The sequence below is a fragment of the Vipera ursinii genome, assembly GCF_947247035.1.
Source record: "Vipera ursinii genome assembly, chromosome: 1".
Lineage (NCBI taxonomy): Eukaryota > Metazoa > Chordata > Lepidosauria > Squamata > Viperidae > Vipera > Vipera ursinii.
In genome coordinates this window covers 162,589,472-162,611,358 of record NC_139512.1, presented here as the reverse complement: position 1 = coordinate 162,611,358, position 21,887 = coordinate 162,589,472, and the positions used below count along the sequence as shown (strand labels likewise).

The 21,887-nt window shown below is 37.1% G+C and overlaps 1 protein-coding gene across 1 annotated transcript in view; it reads left to right on the top strand.

Annotated features, from left to right (window-relative positions):
* The window catches only part of TTN (titin), a 314,290-nt gene that overhangs the window by 176,554 nt on the left and 115,849 nt on the right, over positions 1-21,887 (top strand). The window contains exons 176-204 of the mRNA XM_083368347.1: positions 182-274; positions 659-733; positions 1,379-1,453; positions 1,579-1,647; positions 2,134-2,202; positions 3,462-3,560; positions 3,990-5,933; positions 6,635-6,709; positions 7,420-7,503; positions 9,129-9,206; positions 9,640-9,735; positions 11,561-11,638; positions 12,529-12,624; positions 13,095-13,181; positions 13,659-13,706; positions 13,826-13,906; positions 14,763-14,816; positions 15,114-15,509; positions 16,644-16,919; positions 17,455-17,730; positions 17,854-17,993; positions 18,320-18,446; positions 18,573-18,836; positions 18,957-19,223; positions 19,374-19,637; positions 19,740-19,879; positions 20,011-20,137; positions 20,296-20,562; positions 20,664-20,930. Coding sequence (XP_083224473.1) covers positions 182-274; positions 659-733; positions 1,379-1,453; positions 1,579-1,647; positions 2,134-2,202; positions 3,462-3,560; positions 3,990-5,933; positions 6,635-6,709; positions 7,420-7,503; positions 9,129-9,206; positions 9,640-9,735; positions 11,561-11,638; positions 12,529-12,624; positions 13,095-13,181; positions 13,659-13,706; positions 13,826-13,906; positions 14,763-14,816; positions 15,114-15,509; positions 16,644-16,919; positions 17,455-17,730; positions 17,854-17,993; positions 18,320-18,446; positions 18,573-18,836; positions 18,957-19,223; positions 19,374-19,637; positions 19,740-19,879; positions 20,011-20,137; positions 20,296-20,562; positions 20,664-20,930 — 6,012 coding nt within the window. The remainder of the gene's footprint in view (positions 1-181; positions 275-658; positions 734-1,378; positions 1,454-1,578; positions 1,648-2,133; positions 2,203-3,461; positions 3,561-3,989; positions 5,934-6,634; positions 6,710-7,419; positions 7,504-9,128; positions 9,207-9,639; positions 9,736-11,560; positions 11,639-12,528; positions 12,625-13,094; positions 13,182-13,658; positions 13,707-13,825; positions 13,907-14,762; positions 14,817-15,113; positions 15,510-16,643; positions 16,920-17,454; positions 17,731-17,853; positions 17,994-18,319; positions 18,447-18,572; positions 18,837-18,956; positions 19,224-19,373; positions 19,638-19,739; positions 19,880-20,010; positions 20,138-20,295; positions 20,563-20,663; positions 20,931-21,887) is intronic.

The following is a 21,887-nucleotide window of genomic DNA, read 5'->3' as shown; positions in this document are numbered from 1 at the left end:
AAGCAAACTCTTTCACATTTTAATAGTTTATGAATATAATGTGGGGAAAAATATATTTGACTAAAAATGAGAAAAAAATGAAAAATGGGCAGGTGGCTTTATTTTTGTTACTTTGTTGGTACCTGTATCCGTCAAGTCATTTCCAAAGTACTTACCCTAAAATTATATTAATATTTTGAAGTGCCGGAAGTGCCAAAGAAAGTTGTCCCTGAAAAGAAAGTACCATCTAAGGTGCCTAAGAAACCAGAAGCTCCACCTGCCAAAGGTATGAATTGTTAATAATTGTTAAAAATAATTCATATTTGATACTATTTCTTGAGAAGGAATGAGCAGGTGTGGGCATTATTGTGTGTGTATTTCTAGGAATCTGTTTCCAGCCATGATGGCATCATCTTTATCAGGATGCTAATGAAAGAAATTATGTAATGATGTCATCATGTCCTCCCTTCCCCAATCCAGCAGCTATTTGTATTTTTTGTGTGTTTTGTGCTGATGATCTATTTTAAAAACCCTGCACTTCTTTGAATTATGTCAATATCATTCTGCTTCTCTTCCATGAGTCCATATTTATAAACATTGTGTTTAATTATTTTTTGTATGAATAACATCTCATTCAGATTATTAAAATTCAAAGTAAAAGGCCTTTTTATCTTTAAAGTGCCTGAGGAAGTGGTCCCTGAAGAGGAAGTCCCAGTTCCTGAGATCAAAAAGCCAGAGCCACCTCCTGCCAAAGGTACAAATTGGGATTTGGACCATCATACAGGAAGGGTAGGCCACGAATTTTCGGTCAAGGGGTATATTTAGAAATTTAAATTCCTTTCAGAGTGCTCTCTTACAATGGCTTCTGTGGACTAGAGCAAGGATCCTCCACCTCGGCAACCTTTGCTGAGGAATTCTGGGAGTTGAAGTCCACAAGTCTTAAAGTTGCCAAGGTTGAGGACCCCTGGACTAGAGGACTAACTGATGCAAACAGTGGAGACCAGAAGACAAAGGGAGTCCTAAACATCCATGTACAAAAAAAAAGTTGAAGAAATTGTTCCTTGTTACTTTCACTCATTCTCTTCCCTCCCCCTCCCCCCAAAATAAAGCTCTTTAAAATCCCAAAGTACATTAAGGAAAATTGTACAGGTGGATATGCTATTCAGATAAAGCACTGTTTCTAAGACATTCCTGTTCCAGCATTTTTATTTTCTAGGAATATATGGATAGGCCCATAGGGCCCAGAAGAATTCCTCTAAATAAAAATGATGCTAGGATTCATGGTTGCTTTTACAACATGACAGCTTCCCTGTTAATTAGGCTTCTGTAGACTTTTTGGGTTGTTTTTTTTCAGATTTAAGTAATTGAATCATCTGAAAATAATATATTATTTTTAAAGTTCCAGAAGTGCCAAAGAAAATCATCCCAGAAGAAAAAGTTCCTGTGAAAAAGCCAGAACCTCCAGCCCCCAAAGGTATATGTTAGTGATATTAGACCAAAAAGAAAAAAAGAAAAAGAAATGTGAATTGAGTGTTTAGTGATTCTGTTTTATTCAAAACAAAATGTTCAAGAACTAATTCTAACTATCCTATTTTAAAGTGGCAGAAGTCGCCAAGAAAGTCGTTCCAGAAAAGAAACCAGCTGTACCAGAGGCTCCACCTCCTAAAGGTATTTGCTAGCCTTATTTTAAAACATGGCATTCATTCTTTCTTCTTCCAATGTCAGCAGTAGTTGTATAATTTGGCAGGAATAGCTAAGATCTGTAGAAAGAGAAAATATATGGACATTATGAAAATTCAGATTAATATGTAAGAGGCAACCTCTTCATTTCTTGCTTATGTGATCACCAATTCTTCATAGAACAGAAAGACTAAGAAATGAGTTATCAGCTGAACCCATTGATAATCTTCATAGCTCTGACTGTATATACTGGAAAGAGAATATGAATGGGTGTGTATTAGTGTAAAAGACAACTTATAAAAACAGAGAGAAAATAGGATTTGTATTGCTTATGCTGGAAGAGTTCAAGAGAAACGATATTTGTATGTCTTCCGCAGTGTCACTGTTTTTGTCTTTGGTGTTCATTGTTTCATTGCTTCAAATCTTTTATATCTTTGATACTGCAAATTCAAAATCAATAATTATCTTTTAAAGTGCCTGAAGTGCCCAAGAAAATTATCCCAGAAGAAAAAGTACCTAAGAAACCAGAACCTCCTGCTAAAGGTATCTGTTGGGACTGAATTAAATAAGAGTCAAAGCTTTGGATAGGATTCTGCTAGTAAAACTCAGAACTTGAATTTTTGTACTCCAAAAATGTAAATAAGAAATAATATTTACTTTATTATGTTTTATAATAAAACATGTTTTATTTGGAATGATCAACTCCAAACTCAGCTCTGTTAAGGTTGCAATTGTAGTCATATTTCACTGAGAGTAAGTCTACAGGATATCTTTAAAGTTTATATTTCAGGAAATATGCATAAAGTTGCTCCACTGATATAAATGGAATAGTTAGGCATGGAATGAATCTTTTTTAAAAAATGCTCATTTTTGGAAAAATCCCACGTCAATAAGAAAATTCTTATTGTGTGGAGAAACATTTCAAATCCTTAAATACAAGTTTGGCAGCCTTTTATTTGCTTTAATAAAATGCCGTGTACATAATCCTAGCTTGAGGCCTATGGCATAAATAGGCAATACTTGAACACTGCTGGGAACATACCCAAACTTTACAGATCAGAAGTTGTACAAAATCATGAAGTATTCCCATAAAATGACTATATGGTTTGGAGTTATCTGTGATCTTAAACATTGTGACTTGTTTAAAAATGTGGCTCACTATGATGTATATGAAGGTACATGAAAGCAAAGGCTTGGGATTCATAGTGAAAGCAATAGGCCCATGTAAACTTCGAACAACATGTCATGTATAATGTTTTATATCTTCATTTTGTGTGCTTCCTTATTGATTGGCATTTTATACATTGTAATGGAATTAATAATATTTTAAAAATTGAACAAATATTCTTAGACTGCCTGAAGTCCTCAAGTACGTAGACTGAAGAGAACATTCCTACATTCAAAACAAAGACTCTTGTTTGTAAAAAGTAATATCTTGTCTTATAATCATTAAGATTTTTTTCATATTCTTTAATGGTTGATTAATTCTTGGCAATGCTTTTCAGAATATGTTTCTATATTGTGCCCACTGTGCCTTCATATATGTGTGTATATATATATACACACATATATGAAGGCACAGTGGGCACAATATATATATATATATATACACAGTTTTGATCTTCAGCTGAGAGTCCAAATAAATTATCATTGCTGTTTTGATAGATCATATTGAGAGTAGAAGCATATACTGTAGACGTTACTTATATTATTACTTCAGTTTTGGCATTTTAATTTCTGATATGTTTTGTTGGTCTTTTTAAATATAGTAGTAAAAAATAATTAATTAATATTTTTTCAAGTGCCTGAAGTACCCGAAAAGGCGATTGTAGAAGAAAAAGAGCCAACTCCTGTGCTTAAAAAGCCAGTAATTAAAAAACCAGAAGCTCCACCTGTTACAGGTACATCTCCCAATTAACAAAGATATAAATAATTGTTTATGGGTCAGGTAGCTACGTAACTACCTCTTGTCCTGCTGATGACTTGTTGCTGAGTTTTCATTTGTAAAGAGTGCTGTTGCCATATGAGTCCAATGAGTTACAGTATAATGCTTAATTGTGTGCATCTTGATCAGAAGTATTTTGTGCATACCTTAACATGGGATGCACAATTGCTAATTTTGTTAATGCTTTTTTTATTGTGTTTCACTGTTTTTGTACCTCCTCTTGTTCTTACTCTTATTCTTACTCTTGCTCTTGCTCTTATTTTGCGTTGTCATGTCAGCTAAGATTTCTTTAACCATTCTTAAAAGAATGCTCACCTCTTTTAAACTTCCAAACTAGGTCAAAGAAAATTTGCCAATAAAAAAGTAATTCTTGTTTTATCTAAAGAACCAGAGCATTTTGCAGTGACCGAAGAGCCAGAACCAGTTGCTGTGACTGAAGAAGTAGAAACTCTTGTTCATGTGGAAGAAACTGAAGTCACTGTTGTTCTTGAAGAACGTAAACCTGCTATAGTGCCCAAGAAACCAAAACCTACCACAGTGCCTAAGAAAGCCGAACCTACTGCTGTGCCTAAAAAACCAAAAGCCGTGCCCAAGAAACCTGAACCTCCACCAGCTAAAGAAGTTTATGAAGAAGAACGAGAAATCCATACTGTTATTGGATATAGAGAAGAGAAAATTGTGACTGTTCACCAAGATGTAGAAGCCATCAGTGCATTAGAAGAACCTGAGCATGCGGCTGTGTTTGAAGTAACAGAGTCTGAAGAATACATTTTGGAAGAACGGGAGGCCATTGTTTCACCTGCAGAGCCGGAACCTGTTGCCGAACCTGAGGAACCAGCCATTGTACCAGTTGCTCCGCCTAAGAAACCAGAGCCAGCTGTGCCTAAAAAGCCAGTTGTGGCAGTGCCCAAAAAGCCCAAAGTTACTCCCATACCTAAAAAACCTGAACCTGTAGAAGTGCCTAAGAAACCAATAGTCAAGATTAAAAAACCAGAGCGCCCGCCAGAAATTGTAGAACGTAAAGAAGAAAAAGAAATACCAACATTCATTGCACGTAGAGAAGAGAAACGCGTGGCTGTGTACAAAGAGGAAGCTGAGGCCATCACTGCATTTGAAGAACCTGAGCGGGCTTCAGCTTTTGAATTAACAGAGCCTGAAGTATATGTCCTTGAAGAACCAGTGGACATTGTTTCATATGAAGAACCAGAACTTGTTCCTGAAGAACCCGAAGTCACGGCCATTCCTGAAGAACTTGAGGTTGCTCCTGTTCTTGAAGAACCCGAGCTTGCTCCTGTTCCTGAAGAACCTCCCGCACCACCTAAAAAACCTACTGAGGTTCCTAAAAAACCCAAAGTCGTTCCTGCTCCTGAAGAACCTGCTCCAGCCATTACACCAAAGAAGCCAAAGCCAGTTGCTGTGCCTAAAAAACCAGAACCAGCTGTACCCAAAAAACCAGAACCTGCTTTTAAGAAGCCCACACTTACTCCTGTACCTAAAAAAGCAGAACCACCTAAGAAGAAAGAGCCTGAGTTTAAGAAACCAGAACCTCCGCCAGAAACTGTGGAGCATGAAGAAGAACGAGAGGTACAGACATTTATTGGGTACAGAGAAAGGAAATATATCTCTGTACACCAAGAAGTAGAGGCCATCGCCGCATTTGAAGAACCTGAAATGGTTTCAGCTTATGAAGTAACAGAGCCTGAAGTATATGTCCTTGAAGTGCCAGAGGAGGTTGTTCCCCCTGAGGAGCCCGAGCCTGTGGTTGTCCCCGAAGAACCTGAGGTTGCTCCTGTTCCTGAAGAACCTCCCGCAGTACCTAAAAAACCCACGGAGGTTCCTAAAAAACCCAAAGTCGTTCCTCCTCCTAAAGAACCTGCTCCAGCCATGACACCGAAGAAGCCAGTGGGCGTGCCTAAAAAACCGGAGCCAGCTGTGCCCAAGAAACCAGAACCAGCTGTGCCCAAAAAACCAGAACCTGCATTTAAGAAGACCAAGCTTACTCCTGTGCCTAAGAAAGTAGAGCCATCTAAGAAGCCAGAACCTGAGTTTAAAAAACCAAAACTTCCACCAGAAACCGTGGAACCTGAAGAAGAACGAGAGGTGAAAACGTTCATTGGATATAAAGAACGGACACGTGTGCCTGTTCACCAAGACATAGAGGCCATCACTGCATTTGAAGAACCTGAAACTGCTTCAGCTTATGAACTAACGGAACCTGAAGTGTATATCCTTGAAGTGCCAGAGGAGGCTGTTCCTGAGGAGCCAGAGCCTGTTGTCCTTGAAGAACCTGAAATCACTGAAGAACCTAAAATACCTGAACCAGTTAAAGGTACACAGTGTAATGTTTTGTACAGAAAAAAAAGCCTCTTCTGTAAATCCAAAATTCGCAATTATTATAGAAACATTCTTTTCAGGAAATCAAACACAAATTGGGTCGAGCTACTGTAGTTTTGTATGCAAATATATGTTTTGCCTGTCTGTCCAAATGGGGTTGAATGGGAAGAAAAACAATATGGCAAAAATATTATTTTGATTCTTTAAAGGAATTGGCATATATTTGCAAAAAAAAAGCAAGTAGGTTAAGGTATTAATAAATCAAAGGCATTAAGCCTAGGTAGATTATTAGCACCATGCAAAGAATTTTCAAATGTGAACCTTTTGAACTTATAACTTTCTGTAGCGAAATTGTTGGGGTTTTTTTTTGTGCTCTGAGAGGGGTGCTTTAATTAAAACTTGTATCAGATTTATTTTGAACTTACGGAATAACAGCCATTTTTTTCACTTGTTTTGAATTTGAAATGGATTGCTTTGAATTCAAAATATATGCATAGAATGGCTGTAAGTATAGAAGCAGATTCATGACTGCTCATGTGGTTGGATGACTTATATGTCAGCCCTTGTATTCAGAAGTAATTTCAATCAAACCTATTCTTGGGTAAGGAGTGTATGGGATATATACAGCCTTAATATCTGTTATGTCTGTGGATTTCTGTTTCTCTTTTCTTAACAAATTTACTAATATCTTTAAAGTGCCTGAATTACCCACAAAACCAGTTCCAGAAAAGAAAGTACCAGCTAAAAAACTCAAGCCACCATCACCTAAAGGTACAGGTCAATAATAATAAATGTACCTAAACAAGATCATTCTTTTTGTTTTTTAACATTTCTTAAAATGTTCTCTTCTGTGGCGTCTTTTCTGAAATCTGTAGAATCCCTCTTATATATTTGTGTATGTGTGTAATGTTCACATATGTCTGTGTCATCAGTCTTGCGTTTGAGAAATCTTCCTCTGTTCTTCCTTTCATATTTGATCTTGTTTATTTTCAATTTAAAAAGAAACCTAATATCTTGATAGTATTTTGAGAGTCTGCCAAAAGAAAAGACAAACTCAGAAGCTCTTCTTCATCTACTGAAAAGCTACCTTTACAACATTATAACTGTCTTGTTTCCTTTGTGTTAGTTCTACTGTTGAAGTTGTAATTTGTATTAATGTCCACTAGTGGCATGATGACCATAAATCAGGATGAGAGAAAAGATTATAATGGAACCTATTTTCATACTAGCAGATGTCTGCTTGGGAAGTAGAGCTTTCAATTTGTCTCCTCCATTCAAAAGCCTCTGCATGCCTCCCAAAATAAGCCCCTTTAGGGCAAAAAAATAATAATAATTATGTATTACATTTATAAACCACTGCAATCTAAGGACTTCCAGTGGTTAAAATGTTTCAAAATAGTCATAATTTGATCTACACATGGTTTTTAAGTACTTCAGTATAATTATCCACAAAAAGTAAAACACATTAAAATCTCTTGAAGTGCCTGAAATGCCTAAGAAAGCAGTGCCAGAAGGAAAAGTACCTGTGGCTTTGCCTAAAGAGCCAGGACATCCACCAGCCAAAGGTACACGTCCTCATAAATGCCATGTGCCTATATATAAATATGTACACTTGTGTGTATAGGTAAACAGTGTGTTCGGTTTGCACCGCTTCAGATTCAAATGCAAAAGGGTGCTTCAAAGGATATGGGGAGAAGTGGGGTGGGGGCTCAGGGTCAAACTCCAGGCTATGGGCAGAGTCAGCCTGAAATACTGCATTCTAACCACTCCGCTACCAGGGCTCTTATACACACAGGCTCCAAGCAGCCACCTGTGTGCTCCAAGCACTTTTTTGCCTTCAGACCCAAAGCACGTTTGTGTGTGCGTCTTTGTCTTAACTTTAATGTTGTGCTAACTGTTCTGCTTTGATATTTTAAGTACCCTGTGTAATATTCACCAAAGTAAAAAAAAATACTAAAATCTTTTGAAGTGCCTCAAGTGCCTAAGCAGGCAGTGCCAGAAGAAAAAGTGCCCATTGCTGTGCCTAAAGAACCAGAGCATCCAACAGAAGAAGGTAGATGTCCTCACCGATGCCTTTCTTTCCACACTTTTGTTTCTGCCTGTCTTGCCTTGATTATTGTTGTCTATAGATGTGTACACGTGTCATGTGCGTGTTTGTATGTGGTGCAGGTAGTGTACTCGTGCTTTCTTTATAAAACAGTCCTAGCCAAAGAGAGCCAGAGAGAGGTTGCACAGCACTTCTGATTCAAGGCCAGAAAGATGCTTCAGAGCATGAAGGGGCATCCAAGGAAACCTGTCTACCACTCCTTAAAACAATTGCCTCTTTCTCCAGGATGATGAGGCTATCTCAAGAGAAGCCACGTGGGTTTAAAGAGTTGCAGACAGGTGTGATCTGCAAGTTCCAAAACCCTGACCTGCCACTATAGGATGAATGTTTATATTGTTTGCAACCATGAAATGCCATGTTCCAAAATTTATTTTGTAATGCAGAAAATGCTAAGCATTTTAAGTCCAACTAAATTGTGTACACAACTATTTGCAAATTCAGAGGCAAGTTAAATAGGCCTGGAGTCCAAATGGATTTCCTGTCAATACACTACCAGCTGGTAATTCCATACATCCATGAAGATTTTTAAACATGGCCTTGGTTATCATGATCTTCTTCCAGGATATTCTGTTGATATTCCAATATGGTCGGTTACCCTAGGATTTCTTGGTAGTCGGTTACCCAAGTACTAAGGAGGTTCCAACCATGATTAGTTTTTCAAGATTAGCCATGGTCACCTGAGTACGGCCCCCAGTTTAACATATATGGAAAGCTTCACGGTACAGCAATAGCATTTAGGTTTGTATATTGCCCTCATAGTGCATTCCCAGCATTCTCTGGGAAGTTTACAATGTCAACATATTGCCCCCAAGTCTGGGCCCTTATTTTACCTACCTCAGAAGGATGGAAAGATGAGTCAATCTTGAGCCCCATCAGGATCAAACTCTAGGCTGTGGGCAGAGTTTGCCTGCAGTACTGCACTTTAACCACTGCGCCACCAGGGCCCCTTATCAATGTATCATTGATGTGGTGTGTCTCTGTGAATGAATGTGTTTGAAGTCCAAGCAATGTTGTGTTTCAGTTCTTTTTTCCATTCAGTCTTTGAAATAACGATCTTATGTAAGTTATCAATATTCTTTAAAGAGCCAGAAGTTATTGAGGAAATTGAAGCTGAAGAACCTGTTCTTATTCCAGAAAAAGAAGACATAATTCCAACGGAAGGTATATAACTCGCAGAATGAGTAATACCTCTTTCATTTGCATGTTCATCTTCATCTCATAGCAGTTATATATGTTCATCTGGTAATATATATGTTATTTTTTATGTTTGTGCGTACATACTATTGTTTGTATTTGTCTGATAATCTTAATTTCTGTGGCACAGTAGTTGGCTATGAAAACAAATACTCATAGGATTGAAAGAGATAATCTTCAAATTCTGCTACTATTGTTTTGGAATTGATGCTATGGTGCTCACCATATCAGATGTTTTAATCAGAATTAGTTTAGAACATAGCATGGCATATGCCGTTGCTTTATTGAAATTTCACTAATGGTAGTAGTAGGTGGATTTTCTGTGACACATTAGAAGTTGTCACCTGAGGTGTACAGCATAATTATGCCTGCCCTAAAATCTACTACGTATCATTTAAAGAACCAGAGCCGGAAAAGAAGATATTCCCCAAACCCAAACCCCGTGTTCCTATCCCACCAAAAGAGGAAGTTAAGGAGGAAAAGGTTCAGCTTAAAGGTATAAGTAGCAATATCAAGCAGTTTTTAATCTTACTAATGCTCGGCTATGACAGGGGTGGGCAACCTTGGCTCTTTTATGACTCGTGAACTTCAACTCCCAGAATTCCTGAGCCAGCCATGCTGAGGGGAAAGGGAGAGGTTTCCAAGCTGAGCCATGCTGGCTCAGGAATGGTGGGAGTTGAAGTCCACAAGTCATAAAAGAGCCAAGGTTGCCTACCTCTGGGCTATGATAACGAATGCATATTTGATGCACAATAACCATTTCTGAAAGTATGAGATCTTTGGCTTACCATCCTATATCCAATTTCCTGGGAATAAGACTCATTACACTCACTAATTTCTCTGGAGACAATACATTAATGCAATATTAACTGAATGTTTTCTACATGGTTTTTATTCTAACATTGCTATTCACTAATGATTGGTTTTCTAAGGTGACCTAATATTATTCTCTGAGTTCATGCATTCAACTCCATTAATAATTTAACCATTGCTCCAAGATTTACATTTTCCCATTTGTAGGATTTTTTTAGTAGTTATAGCAAGGTAGAAAGCTATATGTACATATTTTCAACAAACTACTATTGAAATTCTGAAATTTGGTAGCACTACAAAGACCAAATCCAGCTGAATAGATCTAAGGATGCTTATAGCTTTCACAACACATGATGGTGATAATATTTATTTAGAAGTATGTATCTCTAGAGGCCAAAGCTGAAGTTATGATAAAAAAATATGATTTTTATTTTCTGTACATGAAAATAAACACTAGATTAACAGAAGCAACAATATATATTCATTTTGCATTTTATTTAATATTCTGAGTGAAACAAGAATTCGCAAGAATTTTTCTTGCTTTACTTATATTTTTAGTATGGAGATTATTATGGGAAACTAAAGTATATACCATAGCTTGAAAAAAAAAAGAAAAATGCTCAATATAAAAAATGACTGAGATTTCAACTGAAACGGTTATCTTTACTGATAGGCATACAGAAGAAACAATAAATTGCATGATATACCAATTTAAGCATTATATATATATATATGTGTGTGTGTGTGTATGCGTGTGTGTGTACACAGACAGACAGACATATATATATATACATATTTCAACTGAAACGGTTATCTTGATAGGCATACAGAGGAAACAATAAATTGCATGATATACCAATTTAAGCATTACACACACACACACACATATATATATACATATATATACATATATATATATATATATATATATATATATATATATATATATATATATATATATATATATATATATATATATAATATATATATATATGAAAGGTTCTTTCCCTTCCTATGCAGTACTGTGGGATATTGCATGCCTTTTACTTCTTTCTTAATATTCTTGTATTTTGCTGTCACGTTTTTCTTTCTATGTGTTTCTTTATGTGGTATCTCCATTTCACTTAGATTTCATTTCAACATGCTTTCATTTCTGATTAAGTCTTCTGTTGCTTATGTGTTGCTTGCACACACAAAAACTTCATAAAAAAGAATGCAGAAATTATCTTCTATTACAAACATTGTTGTTGATATTTTAATAATAAATCTTGGAGGAAAGGATTTAGAAACAGAAGATTTACAGAAAATTAGAAATTTGGTAGTTTTTCTATATTTGGTGTTGGCTCAACTGAAACTGCAAGTCACTTTTTTCCTAAAAAGATTTCTCAGAAGCAACATATCCATTATCTCCTAAACTTTACTATTTCTTTCTTATAACACATCAAATACTGATATAAGGTATAGACAATGATCACTATCGCTTATTCTGAATTTGATATCATTTCAAGCACCTGGGTTGAAACCACGAAAACAGATTCCCGAGCGTCCTGCTCCTACACCTAAGGAAGAAGTTGTTCTGAAAAGAGGTATAGTTATTGGTCTTTATTATTAAAAAATAGGCATCATAGACTATCACACTCCAAAATCATTGCTAGCTAACAATATAAGATGAAATCATGCTATTGCCAGATATTACTTTGCTTGTATAACCTTCCCCCCACCACCCTCAGTACATATTTTTTGTGGAGTTCTTAGAGACCAGCGTCAAGCAGATAACTCATCCATTGGTTCAAATGAAACCTTTTCATGTTTCTTACTGTCTAGATAGCAATGGCAATTAGATTTATATGCTAACCCATAATGTTTTACAGCCCTCTCTAAGCGGTTTACAGAGTCAGTATATTGCCCACAACAATCTGGGTCCTCATTTTACTGACCTCAGAAAGATGGAAGGCTGAGTCAACCTTGAGCCACATCACCATCAAACTCCAGGCTGTAGGCAGAGTTTTCCTGCAGTACTGCATTCTAACTACTGTGCAAACAGGGTTCTAACTGCTAAACATCTGGTAGAAATTCCAGATGTTCAGAACTTTTGATCACCGTAGTATTTACAGCATAAAATGACCTCGTATCATTCCTGTTCCTAGAAGCGTTTTTAAGTTTTTAATTTAAAAAAAAAAATTACATTTGATTTTCATCCTCCCTCGAAAGAAATTCCTTTGTGGGAATCAGCTATAAATGTGTGTGTCATACAATTCTAATTTGGTAATCAGTTCATCAGCTTGGATCATCACTGTCCCAATGCAAATTGTGTAACTTGAATTAAAGAATTCAATATGTGGTTTCACTATTGGACTCTTCATATTTTTTCTGTTTTTGTCTATATGTTTTAAATGGAAGGGAGGGGTTTTACAAGAAAAATTGTCTTGCAATTCGTCCAAATGTTTCTGAAAGAAAATGCTTCTCTTTTTTAAAGTCACAAAAGCTGTTAAGCCTGAGGAGGAAGAACCTAAAGCAGAGAAACCGCCTAAAGTTGAACCCAAGCCTGTTGAAAAAATCAAGAAGCCTGAAGGTACAAATAATAAAAAAGATAGCTATGATATTATCCATTAACCATCACAGTTTAAGCCTCCAGTTTCATGAATACTTTCAGTGCATGAACCACAATGTAGGAAACCCATTTTCAATTCTTAATGTCTGTACGGTATTAAAACTAAAAAGATACTGAATTCAAGCATTTCCCAAACATTTTGTACATAATACGTAATGTAACAGGATTGCCTCTTCTCGCCCTTCTATACATTTATTCCTCCTGGGTCTTGAAAGAAATCCAATAGAAGGGCTATGACTGATTTATATTCTGTGAACTCTTATTCTGTCTTGTCTTTTTTGTCCTTTTGTAATCTTTGACACACTTACTAACGTTGGCAAACTGTTTCATTAAAAATAATTACAGCCTACCTCTAGGTTTTTCACGATGAATAATAGATTGGGAGTCCAAATGTTTACATTCAGCTTCCAAATAAAACTTTTTTTTTAAAGTGCCAGAGATTGAAAAGAAGAAAATTGAGATTCCACCCATCAAGAAAAAAGAAGAAATAGAAAAGCCAGTGCCTGAACCAGCCAAAGGTATACATAAGTGGCGTCGCTCTTTTCTTTGCTGCTACAAACTAAATTTGAAGTTGGTCTTGAACGCTGGTTTGCAAGACAAAGGAATCTTTCATTTCAAGCAGCCATTAATGCTACAATCTTTATGCTGCTCTAACTACTAACTCATTCTGCCTTATCCAAATATTTCTTCTTCTTCTTCTTCTTCTTCTTCTTCTTCTTCTTCTTCTTCTTCTTCTTCTTCTTCTTCTTCTTCTTCTTCTTCTTCTTCTTCTTCTTCTTCTTCTCCTCCTCCTCCTCCTCCTCCTCCATTATGATCCTTTTCTTTGACTCTCCATGGCTCAAACCAGTTATGTTTGCAGGGGTGAAGATTATGACAGTGCAATGGAAGTGGTTGTCTTCTTCTGCTGTTGTGTCTGTCTCTTTGACCTTTGCATTCTAGCTGATTTTCAGTACTCTGCTGGTTCATTAATCAACTTATTATTTTTGTGTTCAAAGTTCCAGAACCTAAACCAGCAACCATTCCTGAACCAAAGCCTGCTGTAGGTAAGTCCTTTTAAACAAATTGTTAGCCAATGTAGTAATCAAAGAGTTACTATAATATATGCACTTAAACTCAGGTTTGAAACTTTCATTTTCTAAATGCTGCTTAATTCTTTCCACAGCTCTGAAATCTCCTAAGCCAGCTGTGGAACCAGCACCTGAAGTTGCTCCTGTGATGGCTCCAGTGGTTGGGAAGAAAGCTGGTATGAATTCTGGCTCTCGTAATAACTTCATTTGCATTACTGCTTAATCCAATGTTACTTGCATTTGTTTAGATGATTTGTATGGCCACCCATCTCAGGGTGGTTCAGAACAGCAATAATACCCAGCAGCTATAAATTATATGCGGAAGAGTTAGGACAAAGTGTATTTGTGAATAGTGAGCTGCTAGGCCAGTGTGCCTGCCTGAGGAATTCTGGGAGTTGAAGTCCACAAGTCATAAAAGGGCCAAGTTTGTAGATCCCTGTGCTAGGGTATATTCACATCTAGAAGGAGGAGGATGAAAATTATTATACAGGAAAGTTTAGGAAATATGGGGACCTTCTTTTGCCACTTTCTTTTTCGAAAACTTTCTTGCAGGCATATCTTGTGAAGTGTAGATATTATGGCTGGACACAAAGGATTAATATCCCAGCCTCCCCCCCCCCTCTCTCTCTGTGTGTGTGTGTGTGTGTACAGCTTGCTTGTTCTCTTGCAATGTTGCATTACCCAAAGTAATGTAAAAAGTAAGCTTGTAACACTGGTGATGTTATCTAGTTGGAGTAATGAAATGTCTGCAAGAAAACAAGCAAGCTGAGAGAGCACCAAGGACCCCTCAATTCACATATAATTTGGCTGAAGTAGAAACATCTAGACAAAGCTATTTTTTTCATTATTTATCAGAAACATCCAAATAGTTTTATTTTATTTTAAACAAATCATGAAAATATGATTAGTTTATAAGGACACGCACAGAATAATCATAATGATTTAAATAAAACAATGCTGATTTTTTTTAAAAAAAGGATATATTTTAAACATTTCTTCATTTGTAATCCTATTCTTGGTATTTTATGCCAGAGCCCAAAATTACACCAAAGGAGGAAGCTGCCAAGGGTAGAAGTCCTATTAAAGGTAAGAAAGGGATTAAAATTCAAATCTTTTTCTTGCATGTTTAAACATAAATCTTGATCCTAGAAATCAGTATTCCATGTGCCGAACATAATTTAAATGGCCCTTTTCTTACTCTGACTTAACCCATAAAAAATGCAAAGGTTTTCTCCTCTGTGTTATTTCTACCTGCAATCCTGCTGAGCCTTATCAGATCTGATAACTGAGTAGCTAGCTTCAGTTGCATATATACATACACGAGAACAGAATTCATGGCAATGGGTTGTAAGTTCTGTGGTTTTTCATTTCTCCGACTTGCAGCCAAAAAGACACCTTCACCCCTTGATGCAGAAAGGAGGAAATTAAGGCCAGGAAGTGGTGGAGACAAGCCACCTGAAGAGCCTCCCTTCACATACCAACTGAAGGCCGTTCCACTCAAGTTTGTGACAGAGATTAAAGATATTGTGCTGACAGAAGCAGAGTCCATTGGCTCGTCAGCCATCTTTGAATGCCTCATCTCTCCATCTACTGCTATCACTTCTTGGATGAAGGACGGCAGCAACATCCGGGAAAGCCCCAAGCACAGATTCTTGTCTGATGGCAAAGACCGCAAGCTCCATATTATTGACGTTCAGCTTTCAGATGCCGGGGAATACACCTGTGTCCTAAAGTTGGGAAACAAAGAAAAGACATCGACAGCTAAACTTGTTGTTGAAGGTAGTTCTTCGCGCCATCTTATCCCCTTTATGCCCTGCCTTTTCACTTGTTGAATGTTCAAGACAGCTGGCAATATCAGATAAAGTGCAGGAATGGAAATTAACATTTAATGAGAAATAAAACCACCAGTACTGTGATCATTAACATTTAAAACTAAGTTTAAAAGTGGTGGCTTAAATACTCTTATGAAAGTGGTAAGGTAGGGAATAAGCTTTGAACTGCAGGCATTCCCTAGCATGAAAGCAAAGCAAGAGAAACCTCCTTGCATGAGTGATAAGTGGGTCTCTGAAAACATACACAAATCTTACTATGAGGTAAAATATGAAGCATTTTGTTGAACCCATAAAGTAACATGCTGTTTCTGCTTCTATTCCTGTTAAACAATAATTAATAATTCAAATACTGGTAGTCCTTGACTTACAACCATTCATTTAGTGAACGTTCGAAGCTACGACAGTGCTGAAAAAAGTGACTTATAACCCTTTTTCACACTTACACCCGTTGCAGCATCCCCATGGTCACGTGATCAAAATTCAGAGAGCTAGGCAACTGGCTTGTACTTATGACAGTTACAGTGTCCCTCGTCATGTGATCACTTTTCATAGCCTTCTGACAAGCAAAGCAAAGCAAAGCAAACAAGAAAGCCAGGTTCACTTAACATCTGTGTTACTAACTTAACAATTGCAGTGATTCACTTAATGACTGTGACAAGAAAGGTCATCAAATGGGACAAAACTCACTTAACAATTGTTTTGCACGGCAACAGAAACTTTGTGCCCAACTGTGGTCATAAGTTGAGGATTATTTGTAACAGGAAAGGTTCCATAGGAAAGAAGGGATTATGAGTACCTCAGTTCTGTATCTTCAGGTTTTACTTCACTGTGCATATATGGCCCAACCCAGCTATTCATTTTACATTTTTTTGATGTAGATACATATTTGGACTTGACAATATACCTTTATACTGTACATGTAAATAAAATATCTCCACTGAAATTAATGTGATCTCCACACATGCATACTCAAAAGCATAAGGAGTTCTGAACGCAAACACATCTGATTAAATGCCTACTTTATACATTATGCAAATAAGAATATATGCAAATAACAACCTATTTTTTTCCTCTTCGCCAGAACTGCCAGTGCGTTTTGTGAAGACCATGGAGGAGGAAATTACTGTTGTCAAAGGGCAACCCTTTTATCTGAGCTGTGAACTGAACAAAGAGAGAGATGTAGTATGGAGAAAGGACGGGAAAATTATCTCAGACAAAGCTGGGAAATTTGCTCTAGGTATCATTGGCCTTCAGCGGGCCGTTACCATCATGGATGCCGATGATAACGATGGTGGAGAGTACACTGTAACTGTGGCAGATAGTGATCTCAGTTGTAAAACAACTGTTAAAGTTGTCGGTAAGTTAAGTTTACTTATTAATAATAAACACTGGATTCTTTTTTTTAAAGAGAGAAATGTTGAATAAGGAGGAGGAGATAAAGAAGCATAGCTTGTTTTTCCAAACAGATATATCAGGCCTGAGATTCTTTTCCCTCTTAAGTGTGAGAAATTGCACTGAGGCCAACATGGAATAGGATTCTCTGGACAAGCGCTAGAATTATAAGTGGGCACAATCAGCCTTCAGGGGCACAGATCTCTGATAGATAGGTTTGCTGTACAAAAACAAATAAATCTGATATTAAATAATTACCTTGCACAATACCCAGTTATATGACAAAAGAAGAAGAAAAAGACTGAAAAAGCTAGGCAACTAAAGAGAAAAGAAAATATTTCAAAATGCTTAAGAAAAGCTGAAAAGCAGAAGAAAGATTACTGTCGTTAAGCTTTGTGTTTAGTGAACAGGTACCTAGGAGAGAAAGTCAAAAACAAAATTTAAAATACCAATAAATGCTAAGAGAGAGAAACGTATTTATTATGTGTACTCTTGTGCAGAAATGATAAAGGACTGGCTAGTGAAGCCCATCCGAGACCAGCACGTGAAACCAAAAGGCACTGCTACGTTTTCTTGTGACGTGGTTAAAGATACGCCAAATATTAGGTGGTACAAAGGCGACGAAGAAATTCCTCTTGAACCCAATGACAAAACTGAAATTGTAAAAGATGGCTCTCATATCTACCTCAAAATTAAGAACTGCTCTCCAGACGATGTTGGGGAATATGCAGTTGAAGTTGAAGGCCGCAGATATCCAGCAAAACTGACCTTAGGTGGTAAGTGTATCACTGTTATGAGCACAGCACGTTTGCCAGTGATTCTATCCTACACCTTAAGGATAAAACATTGAAGCTCCCAAGACTGTGAAGAGGTTTTACTAGTTTGCATTTGTGTTACAGAACGTGAAGTTGAACTGCTAAAACCCCTTGAAGATGTTACCATTTATGAGAAAGAAACAGCCAATTTCGATACAGAGATTTCTGAAGAAGACATCCCCGGGGAATGGAAGCTGAAAGGGGAAATCCTCCGACCATCCCCGGTAAGGAGACGTACTTAAGAATTCATTAATTTATTACAATTATGTAGTTGATGGTCTGCAGTTATTGCTCTGCATAGTATCATAACAGCAAGAAGTGTATGTGCTGAGATTTACAGTTTATAGTAACTTATGATAGCTCAAGACAAGGAAAGGTAGATCTATGGATAGAAAATGAATGAATGAATAAATAAATAAATAAATAAATAAATAAATAAATAAATATACACACACCCATTCTGTAATGGGTTTTGTTGTAACAAGGATATTATAAGAGTATTTTTTTAGAAAAACAGTATCCTTATCCATAAATATTTAAATTCTTTCAGACTTGTGAGATCAAAGCTGAAGGAGGAAAACGCTTCTTAACTTTACATAAAGTCAAATTAGATCAGGCTGGTGAAGTTCTCTATCAGGCTTTGAATGCACTTACCACAGCCATCCTAACAGTAAAAGGTAAGGTTTTTATTGAGTATTGGTAAAAGTCCCCTTGCGGTGAAATGGGTGGGCAAATAAATTTAATAAATCAATCAATCTTGCATTGTATATTGATGGATATATATATATATATATTATTCACAGAGATTGAGCTGGACTTTGCTGTGCCTTTGAAAGATGTGACCGTGCCAGAGAAGCGGCAGGCAAGGTTTGAATGTGTGCTAACCAGAGAAGCCAATGTCATATGGTCCAAAGGCACTGACATCATCAAAATTGGTGACAAATACGACATAATTGTAGATGGAAAGAAGCACATTCTGGTTATCAATGATTCTCAGTTTGATGACGAAGGACAGTACACTGCTGAAGTTGAAGGGAAGAAGACCACAGCAAGACTGTTTGTAGAAGGCAAGTTTATTGCTTTGAAAAAATTCAGGAGTAAACCCTAGGAGAAGGATCAGTCATTTAAAGCTACTGGTGGATATGACCATATAACATTTATTTTCATTACCATTTACTCCTTTTCAGGTATTAGGCTGAAATTCATCACTCCCCTCAAAGATCAGACAGTGAAGGAAGGAGAGACCGCTTACTTTGATTTTGAACTTTCTCATGAAAATATGCCTGTAACCTGGTATAAAAATGACAAAAAACTTCATAACAGTAGAACAGTTCGTATCTCTGCGGAAGGGAAGAATCACAAACTGGAAATAAGTGAAGTGACACTGGATGATATCTCTGAAATCAAAGCTGTAGTAAAGAACTTGCACACTCAAGCATACCTAAAAGTCTTAGGTAATATTATATGTTGTCTTGTGTTGTCAGGTACAATCTCTGTGTATTTTAATCTTTATGTATTTAATTGTTTATTATTTTATGTATTCACTGTTAACAACTAAACTCTTCAAACAAATGACTACTTCATACCCAACCCGTATCTTATAGAGGCTGATCCATATTTCACGGTGAAATTGCAAGACTATACCGCCATTGAGAAAGACGATGTCATTTTGGAATGTGAACTTAGTAAAGATGTGCCAGTGAAGTGGTATAAAAATGGTGAGGAATTGGTAGCTTCCAAGAGAATCTCCATAAAGACAGACGGCAAACGTCGCATATTGAAAATTAAGAAGGTGTCAGATGACGATAAAGGAAATTACGAGTGCAATTGTGGAACTGACAAGACAAATTGTGAACTCAAGGTTGAGCGTAAGTGATTGTCCTCCTACATGTAGGCCCTCTTTTGAACCTTTTACATTTACTGATCCAGGCAGGAAATTCTAAGATACTTTGCGTCTGTATATATTGCAGCTCGAATGATAAACATAGAGCGTCCTTTATATGGTGTGGAGGTATTCATTGGCGAAACAGCACGATTTGAGATTGAAATATCTGAGCCTGATGTTCCTGCAGTTTGGAAGTTAAAGGGAGAAACTTTAACAGCTTCACCTGTAAGTCTTTTTCAACAGCAGCGAGAACAAACAATAGTGTAATATAGATTAAAAAAATCTTTTTAAAAATTAAAGAGGATTACGTATCAGGACAACGTTTTTTTTCTTCCCCCCCCTCCAATAACAATCAGGATTGTGAAATGATTCAAGATGGCAAGAAACACATCCTCATTCTTCACAACTGCAAGTTGGATATGACCGGAGAAGTGTCTTTCCAGGCTGCTAATGCTAAAAGTGCTGCCAATCTAAAAGTGAAAGGTAGGCTTCATAAGGCATCAACTTTAAGCCCACCTTGCAAATCTTTCTTACCACTCTTCATCCATGTTATTGTTGTTCATTAAATCCATAACCTGCGTAACCGATTTTTTTTTTAAAAAAGTATTCCTAACACTCTTCATTACCTGATTTAATTTCAGAGCGGCCTCTCCTCTTTATAACTCCTCTCAGCGATGTCAAAGTCTTTGAAAAGGATGAAGCTAAATTTGAATGCGAGGTCTCTAGGGAACCAAAGACTTTCCGGTGGTTGAAAGGAACTCAGGAAATCCCAGAAGAGGAGAAGTTTGAAATCAAATCCGAAGGCACGAGGCACGCTCTTGTCATTAAGAGCGTAGCTTTTGAAGATGAAGCAAAATACATGTTTGAGGCTGAAGACAAACGAACAAGTGCTAAACTGATCATTGAAGGTTTGTTTCTCACAACGGTTCTGTGGTTTCTGTTCATTTTTTTAAAAAAATATCCAAATATCTTTATGCATTTAACTTAATGAGATACTTTTATGGTTTAGGCATTCGTCTTAAGTTCATTACCCCACTCAAAGATGTAACAGCCAAGGAGCGTGAGAGTGCAGAATTCACTGTTGAGCTTTCCCATGACAACATTCCTGTCATCTGGTATAAAAATGACCAACGACTCCATACATCCAAGGTTGTTTCGATGAAAGATGATGGCAAATTTCACACGCTTACATTTAAAGATCTAACTATTGATGACACATCTCAGATCAGAGTGGAAGCTATGGACAAATCAAGTGAAGCTAAACTTACAGTTCTTGGTATGTGTGACCTGACTTTGGTTTGCCTAATTCTCCTCAGAAAGTCTTGCTCCAGACTTTGAAGAGGCTACATTTGGGTGGGAAGCTCCCTTTCAAGAGAGTTGTCTACGTCTTGTCTTTCCCGCTCTATTGTCTTTTGTTGTCAAAGTGTTTCCTCTTTCAGAAAGTTTTTTATAGATTTAGTACCCCTAATTGTTGCACTCTGTTATTTGGCTCTGGTGAGTTGCTTATTTTTTATATTTTATTTCTTTGCTTTGTTATTTTGTTGTGCAGATGTATTCTAATTCGTAACTGTCTCTAATTTGTAAAGTGTGATGACATTTTATACGAATACCTCATTAGCTAATTAAACCTACAGGGCATAGTCTGTCTAACGCAGACATGTCAAACACAAGGCCCAGAGACCCTCCTTCTGCCAGAGACCCTCAGATCTGTCCCACTCCTGCCCAGGCCCCCATAGGCACCCTTGATGCGAACGATGTAGAACTGGCCACACCCACCCAGTAGGCCACGCCCACCCTGGCCATACCCACCCGGCCCCCTGAGGCAACCGCAATGCTGATGCGGCCCTCAATGAAATTGAGTTTGATACCCCTGGTCTAACGGTTCAGTGTCTTTATTGCCTTGTCTTTGTATGAAGAATAGAAGTGACTTGTAAACTCCGTAGACAAGTTTCTTTTCAATTGTGTATACAATGCACCAAATCTCAGAAACCATTCCTGTTTAAATACTAATGAGTGTCTTACTCCTTGTGCAGCATGCTGAGGAACTTGTTTGGATGAGGTAACTTCCGATGTTCTTACTTGCTGAGGTCATTTTTTTTTACATTCTCCGTTTTATTACTGTCTTTTAGACACAAGAATAAGAAAATAAACTTTATTTATGAGGCTAGGAAACTAACGTTTACTGAGCAAAATAGCTTTTATGTTTTTGCCTAACTCCGCTTTTTTATTTTGT